This window comes from Notechis scutatus, chromosome 4, assembly GCF_049901735.1.
Source record: "Notechis scutatus isolate UNSWTSFEM ecotype Mainland chromosome 4, rNotScu1.2, whole genome shotgun sequence".
In the NCBI taxonomy this organism is placed as follows: domain Eukaryota; kingdom Metazoa; phylum Chordata; class Lepidosauria; order Squamata; family Elapidae; genus Notechis; species Notechis scutatus.
Window position 1 is genome coordinate 85,928,466 of NC_142012.1, and position 8,562 is coordinate 85,937,027.

The 8,562-nt window shown below is 43.2% G+C and overlaps 1 protein-coding gene across 1 annotated transcript in view; it reads left to right on the forward strand.

Moving 5' to 3' along the window:
- The window catches only part of REEP3 (receptor accessory protein 3), a 43,089-nt gene extending 35,078 nt beyond the window's left edge, over positions 1-8,011 (forward strand). The window contains exons 6-8 of the mRNA XM_026672781.2: positions 2,063-2,216; positions 3,394-3,545; positions 7,534-8,011. Of these exons, the coding sequence (XP_026528566.1) occupies positions 2,063-2,216; positions 3,394-3,545; positions 7,534-7,590 (363 nt within the window). The 3' untranslated portion in view covers positions 7,591-8,011. The remainder of the gene's footprint in view (positions 1-2,062; positions 2,217-3,393; positions 3,546-7,533) is intronic.
- The last annotated feature ends 551 nt before the right edge of the window (positions 8,012-8,562 follow it).

Sequence of the window (8,562 nt, forward strand, 5' to 3'; positions counted from 1 at the left end):
TTATATAATTTGGCTGAAAGAAAAAGTGGGGAGAGGTGGTTTCGTCATTTTGGGCTCACTATGTTATAGGAAAACCAGCTATTACATTTTGAAACTAGAACCTATTGTAGTGTATTGTTTAGGCTTAAACCTTTTTGGTTTTTAAAATCACATTTAAGCAAAATGGATGAATATATATAAATCCAGAGTCATAAGCTGTAGACTCCTGATTCACATTGTACTCATCCATTTTGCTTAATTGTGATTTTAAAAAATCAGAAATTTTAAGTGATTTTCCTAAACTATTGCAATATCAGCTTAAAATCTACTAATCATTAAATCAGAAATACAAGAATTATGTTATTTTTTTTCTTTGCATATGCCTTATTTCTATTCCATGCATAGTGTTCTTCTACCATTTAAACTATATAATATGTTAGAATTGGAATAAAATTGTGTCATCAAGAAGTTTATTGTATGTATCTAACATTATTCCAGGACATACTGCTATATTTTTATCACATATTTATGTTAGTCACATTTTTTTTAATTTGCCATAGAATCTTCCTGTCCAGAAAATATATGTGGCACAGGTTTTTTTAATTAGTTAATTATTATTAGTCATTATTAGTCATTCTCTCATATTTGGGTTAGGGTTAGAGTTATATTCATTCATGCGTATTCTATTTAATGTTTATGCCACCCATTTACTAAAATTTTATGCCACCCATTTCCCCTGCAAAGTGACATTTTTTGATGTTATATTAGATAATTATTTCCCAGTGCAATTTGAATTAAATAGTTATGCTAAACATAGTTCTTAATCTAACATTTGAAAAGTTTTGTCAATTGTATGCTAAAGGTAAGTAACTTTTATCATTTGGTGCAATATATTTTGAATTGGTATTGCAAACTGTTGGAAACCAAGTCTTTAATAAAGTCCAATGTAGTCATATATATTCATATATAAGCTGACTCTCACATTTTTAATCAAAATGCCATGAAAAATGTACCACCTGCAGATAAGCTGACCCATATTTTATCTGCAGATGGGCTTATAGAATAGAATAGAATTCTTTATTGGCCAAGGGTGATTGGACACACAAGGAATTTGTCTTGGTGCAAATGCTCTCAGTGTACATAAAAGAAAAAGATACATTCGTCAAGAGTCAAGAATCATAAGATACAACACTTAATGATAGTCATAGGGTACAATAAGCAATGGAATCATACTAGGAAACAGTCAATATAAGTCGTAAGGATACAAGCGACAAAGTTACAGTCCTACAATCACAAGTGGGAGGGAATGGGTGATCAGGAGTGATGAGAAGATTAACAGTAATAATAGTGCAGACTTTGTAAATAGTTGAAAAGTGTTGAGGGAATTATTTGTTACTGAAAACAGTACTGAAAAAAATTGACTTTGACACCATTTCTTAAACTGAAGACTTTGGGTGATAAGATAAAAAATTGATTCTGCTTGCATTTATGACCTGCTGCTGTACCTTCGGTGCTTGCCAGCCCACATTCCCTAGTCTCCGCCTGCCGTAGTTGCTTGCCTGCCAGTGCTTCCTAGCTCATGCCTGAAGTGCAGGAAACTCTGCTGCCACTACTGACAACAGAAAACACAGTCAACATAGGTTCTTTACTTAGGCAAAGGCAGTGCTTCACTCCATAGAGGACATTAAATAATCAATACCACACTGTAGCAGTAAAGATACTCTGCCTCACAGAGGGTGTGGCTTCTTTTGTTTCCAAGATAATGATAGGTGTATGGGGCATGGGGGGCCGGGAAGTGTGCTGTTGCTCATTCAAGGCCTGATGGATACCTACTATTGGCTGTGTTTTCTTTTGCAGTTTCCTGTTCTTTTAATATCTTTGGGATGTATTTTGGCACATTTGTCTCATTTATCAATATTGTTGAAATGAAGATCAAATAGCTGTATGTAAAAATGTGTTGAAAAAGTCAAGACAAAAATTTTCAGTGAGATGCACTCGTTTTCACGTGACCGTATATCAGTTTGGACAAAGGATTCCTTCCTCCCATTGAATGGCACCTCATTTTTCCTCTTCAATACTACAGGGTCAAGGAGCAATAACAGAGAAGTTGCGGAGTTTCAGTATGCATGACCTCACAGCAATACCAGATGATGAGCCAATAGGACAAAGGCACTATCAGACTTTGCCTGCTACCAAAAAGAAAAGCAAGAGCTCGATTCCCAATGAGCCTAATATAGGTTGGTATATTATTAAGCTAGGCCAGTTCTGATTTTCTAGATTTTGTATAAGAAGTGGTGGATGACCCTCCATTGAAGTCAGATCACCAAGGGCACTGTTCCCTCCTTGGAATGTTGACACTATGGGATTTGATGCCAGAGTTTCAAAGAAAATTCTCTCCAAGGCTTTTGTAGGCCCTGCTTTTTACTTGCCTACCTCCAAAAGCATTAGCTTGGAGTATAGGCATGGAATTGATACTATCGCTTCAAATAGTTTTTCTAAATGAGTAATGTAACCCTATGCAAAGACGCACACAGAGGTTCTTATCTCCATTCCTTCATGGATTCTTCCCATCTACTTAATTTACACAAACCAGTTTTCCCTTATTTTCACTTTGGACAGATCATTTACTATCACAGGTATGGATGAAAACAAATGTTTTCTGAGTCTTTTTAGTGCTGTATTTACCTTCAGGCATATGGATTAGTTACAACGAGTGAGGCAGTGGCCTAGATGTGGAGCTCTCACCTCACAATCAGGAGGCTGTGAGTTCAATCTTAGGCAGGGGTAGGATACGACAGGGTTAACTACCGGTTCTGGATTTACAAGCTTCCCTGCAGGCTGCGAGCAGCGCGCCTGTAAATCAGCAGCAGCAGCTGCCTGCAGAGAAGCAGCCTTCGAAACAGCCTTCTTTTCCTGCTTTTCTAACTGCAGCTGTGCCTCGTTCAGCAGTTGAAGTTGAAAAATCAGAAAATAAAGATCAGGTAAGAGCCCGGTTCTATGTCTGCTGCTCTTCAGAGCTACCGGTTCTACAGAGGTGGACAGAACCGGTAGAAACCCACCCCTGATCTTAGGTAGTGACAGGTATTTCTCTGTCTGGGCACAATGGGTAAACATCAGTTGTGAACTCTGCATTGGCGACAGGAAGGGCATCCGGCCAGCAAACACTCAGTTCCATTCAGTTGCCCCAACTCCACCCCGTTGCAAGGTATTACGGGGTCATTAAAAGAAAAAATATATATAGATTAGTTACAAATTTTGTACAGCTATCATTTTGGAGGGAGGACATTGCCTCATTTTCTTAAACATTTTTAAGCCTTAAATATTAAGCATTAAGCATTTGAGGGTTCTTTTTTAAAGTAGCAAATGATCAATCAGTGGTAAAACAGTATTTTGAATTTTGATTTTACCCCTCAGGTTATGGTATTCCAATAAAAAGGGATTCTGAAGATGATAAAACAGATGAAGAGAGGGAAGGGACATATTCAGAAGATGAGATGTTTGCTCAAAGAGGTCTCCGTCGAACACAAAGTATGAAATCTGTAAAGACGATAAAAGGACGCAAAGAGGCAAGTAAATTGTTCTTAACAGTATGAAATGCTATAAGTGAAAAGGTGGAAATCATTAAATATTTTTATTGAAAACATTTTAACGTAGAAGCTTAACTTTTCTGAATCTCAATGCAAGAAAACTGCAAACCAGAATTTGATCCTGATCTGTTCAAATTAAGTAGCAAAGACTGGTTTGGTTTAGGGGAAAAAAAACCTTGTTGGAGGTAAGAGGGAGAACCAAGATTGCACACCATTTCTTCTTGTAAAAGTAAATAAGCATTTGTGGTTATATTTGAATGTTCACTTAAATGTGTAAAAACTACCGTGTTTCTCACATAATAAGGCCGGGCCTTATTTTTGAGCTCAAAAACGGCTAGGCCGTCTTTTCGGGGGTAACTTAATTTCCCCCTTTCATCCTCATCTAGAGCGCCCGTGGCAGCCTCGCCACCAGCTGCTCCTAAGGGGCGATCATGGCGAGCGCAGAGAGCTCCCTACTCCCACCAAACACCTTTGCTGCAGACCCAAGACCTTTGGCACCTGCCTCTGTTGCTTTCCCTTCTGCCCATTCCGCTGCTGTTTGGAGTGCCGTTGGAGCTGCTGCCGCCGTTGGAGCTGCCTCTGCCGTTTGGAGCCGCCGCGCCGTTTGGAGCTGCCGCTTCCGCGTTTGGAGCACTACCGCTGTTTAAAGCACCACCGCCACTCCAAACACGGAAGCGGCAGCTCCAAACGTGACGGCGGCACTCAAACGGCGGCGGCGACTCAAACGGCAGAGGCAGCTCCAAACACGGAAGCGGAGCCACCGCCGCCGTTTGGAGCTGCCACCGCTGTTTGGAGCTGCCGCTTCCGCGTTTGAGCACTACCGCTGTTTGAAGCACCACCGCCACTCCAAACACGGCGGCAGCTCCAACGCGGCGGCAGCTCCAAACGACGGCGGCAGCTCCAACGGCGGCGGTGGCTCCGCTTCCGTGTTTGGAGCTGCCTCTGCCGTTTGGAGCCGCGTCACGCTTGGAGCTGCCGCTTCCGTGTTTGGAGCTGCCGCCGTGTTTGGAGTGGCGGTGGTGCTCCAAACAGCGGTAGTGCTCCAAACGCGGAAGCGGCAGCTTCAAGCGGCGGCGGTGGCTCCAAACGGCGGCAGCAGCTCCAAACGGCAGAGGCAGCTCCAAACGGCAGAGGCAGCTCCAATGGTACTCAAACAGCGGCGGCAGCTCCAATGGCGGCGGTGGCTCCGCTTCCGTGTTTGGAGCTGCCTCTGCCGTTGGAGCCGCCGGCGCGTTTGGAGTGCCGCCGTCCGTTTGCCGCTCCGTGTTTGGAGCTGCCGCCGTGTTTGGAGTGGCGGTGGTGCTCCAAACAGCGGTAGTGCTCCAAACGCGGAAGCGGCAGCTTCAAGCGGCGGCGGCGGCTCCAAATGGCGGCAGCAGCTCCAAACGGCAGAGGCAGCTCCAAACGGCGGCGGCGGCTCCAAATGGCAGAGGCAGCTCCAAATGGCGGCGGCGGCTCCAAACGGCAGAGGCAGCTCCAAACGGCGGCGGCAGCAGCTCCAAGGGCACTCCAATGGCGGTGGTAGCTCCAACGGCACTCCAAATGGCAAGTCCCCCCACCCTTCCCCTATTTTGCATGTTTTAAACTAGGCCTAAATTTGGGGGAGGGGCTTAATTTGATTTTATGCCTAGAAAACATGCTGGGTCTTCCTATTGGTGGAGGCCGTATTGTTGGAGAAACACGGTAGTACTTATATGAAGATTATTAGTGCCCATGTCATCTTGGGGAATGTCTTTCATTAATAATGTTGCTCACTTCTTTACTCACATATTTTGTTTGAAGAGTTACCAAAAAGAAAAAAAAAGAAGAGATTTGAAAGGGCAAATTTGCTTCATTAGCTCTTGTGGTATTTTTGTTAGCAATAATTTCAGTATTTTCTATTCTATCATATAATTTGGTGTCAGTCATTTGTGATTTTGATTCATGAGTTAGTTACCCTCATACATGACTTTGCTGGAGTCATATAGTTCTGATGATTTTTCTGGAACTTTCCTATACATTCTTATTCTATTCTAGGCAAGCTGTTGTGGAAATTGAGAGTATTGCATTATGCACAGGTGTTTTTTTTTAAAGATAACTAAAAGCCAGTATATCAAAACGTGGGACAATAAAAGCCAGTATATCAAGACGTGGGACAATAAAAGCCAGTATATCAAGACGTGGGACAATAAAAACTTTAAAACTATTTTGCCTAGGAATAGAAAAAGAGTAAGGGGACATGGTTCTTTTGGGTCCTGTTCTATTTTTAACTCAGTGGAAACCAAGGCATAGCTCCAATTTTTATACTTATTTTTCTATATAGGTACCCCTTAACATATGGCCATTCATTTAGCTACCATTCAAAATTAAGATAGTACTAAACAGACATACAACCTGCAACTCAAAATTTGCATCGTTGCCATACCCCAATGGTCACCTGATGAAAATATGGGTGCTTGGCAATCCATCCCTTCTTACGACCAATTGCAAGGATACTGCAACTGCACCCCACCTGCCTTTCTTTACTCCCATTCTGCTCCACTGCATCCCAGAGAGCTTGGGGCTCCTTCCCACTCCATCTCTTTGCTCCCCTTGCCTCTTCCAAAGACTGTGTCAGGCTATGGAATGTTTCACCTTCAATGGACAAGAATGAACTTCTGAAACTAGACAATTCATGTAGGGATTAAAAGCAGCGTCTAACGTCCCTCAGGCATGCAGTGATAGATAAGGGAGTTTAAAACCCCTCCCCTTATCTTGATGTGTATTTTGTAAAACAAAGAGCCAACATGTTAATTCCCCCTCCCATCTTTTGAGAACAATCTTTTTTAGAGTTTCCCAGGACACATCTCCCTGCTGGAATTTTTATGGTCTCTTCATCCCCTGGCTGTCTCTTCCAGAGGTGACAGGTTTCCAGGGCATCTGATTTCCATCCCTCCGTTTTATCCATGTGTAGGTTATATAAATTTAATATAAGATTTAATATATTCAGGTTACATCAAAAGGGTTTCATCATACCAACTTCCCTCCCCCCTTCTTCTTCCATGAAGAATGGCAGATACACAGATCTGACAAGACTGCCTTTCTGAACTAGTGCCCCAATAATGCGACACACAGCCTTCCTACAGAGGCTGCCTTGTGACATTCTGGAAGCAAGTGTCATTCTAGTTATCTCTCAAAGGGTGCAATTTTCCAAATCACACACTTCGGGAAACTTGGCTCTTCTGATAGATCGTGCGAATGGTGTCTGTTTCCAGAATGGTACAAAGTGGCCTCTGAGGGAAGGTCACTTGTCGATTGACTGGCTGCTCTTTCAGAGAGGCAATGTTTGGAAGAGGTAAGTGGAAGATGTGATGAGGAGGGGAGGAGGCCCAAAACTATGGGATCTAGTGAGGAGGTAAGCTGGTGCCTCAGCTGGTGGTGGGAGGTCCTGGTGCAAGCAATATGTGAGTTGGAGGTGCTCTAGTGTCCTGCGCCTGAAACAAGAGTGCAGGCCTGAGCCTGTGCCAGACCTCCCAGGGCCTTTCCCACTCCTAAGGAGCCCTTCACTCATCCTAATGACTCACTTGATTGCCTAGCAACTACAACTGTGATAGCCAGGATTGTGGTCATTGAGCGATCACACTGTTGCCCTGCTTAATGACAGCTATGACTTACAATGGTAATTCCAGGTTCAATTGTTGTAAGTTGTGACTAACTATAACACTAGCCTTGGACAGCAAAATAAAGAAAACAGAAGAACACATGGGGCTTCATAGGTTATTACTTGTACCCCCTTATATCTGTGCCTATGGTATTAGTCATTTTGGTGAACTGCATGCTGATATGAAATGGATTGCATTCTGTTATAGGTCTTTACTCATATCCTCATGTTGGATGCCATTTCCTCCCCTCCCCATTAGGAAATAGCAACCAACATCAGATTTTTTTTGTATTAGAAATTGTATTGTGGTATCTTGAAATCTTTTACAATATTCTTTATTTGTTCCAGCTGCGATATGGCTCACTAAAATACAAAGTGAAGAGACGGCCACAAGTATACTTCTAATCTACAGAGTTCAGCTAAAAGCAAACATCTGTACTAATAGTTTTCTGCTGTGTTCTGATCCTGTGTCCTCTTCCCGTTCTCTGAGAAACAGTTGGCATTTATGGATTCCTATTCTCAACACACAGCTTTATTTCAGTTACACAAGAGAAAGGAAAAGACCACCTGGATGCATGTTATGCTTTGGTTTCACAAATACCAAAAATTAAATTATATATTTTTTCTTTTAAGAGAGAAACATATTTAGCCAATTTTTACTAAATGAAACTTTTGTGAATATGGGTAGCTCTTTAGATTTCTGTGCTTCATGAATTAAATAATTTCATGACAGATTCTTAATTGTGCTTCAATAGCTGAGTATTTTACATGTTAGCTGATGTCCAGTGCTTAATAAAAATGACACATCTGTAGAATTTCTGTACTATATTGCAGTGGTCCCCAACCTTTTTGTACCAGGGACCGGTTTCAAGCAGAAAATTTTTGCAAGGACCGGGGGGAGAGAGGAGGGGGAGAGAAGGGGGCTTTTCCTGTCGCCGCAGCTATTCCGAAACGTCCGTTTCACCCCCACCCCCACCCCGCCCGCCCGCTTCAATCCACAGTGTCCCGTTCTGCCTGCCTGCCTGCCTGCCTTAGTTTCTGGTTGTTTGGGAGCAGCTTCTGGCTGAGAATAATAACTATTCGCTCTTTTACTCAGCCGAAGCTGTTCCGATTCAACCATTAACGAAGGCAGGCAGGCAGCAGAACGGAGCACTGGGTTGAATCCCAGCCAGCCGGTGGCGGTGGCGCGCGGCGGACGGGGGTGGGGAGAAACGGGCGCTTCGGCGACAGGAAAAGCCCCCGGCTTCTTTGAAGCAGTTTCTTCCTGTGCTGGTGGAGGAGCGAGAGAGAGACTGAGAGAGCTGACCCAGAGAGAAGGACAGGCTTCGTTGCTTCCTCCCTCCCCTTCTTTCATTTGTGTCCTTGATCCCGATCCCA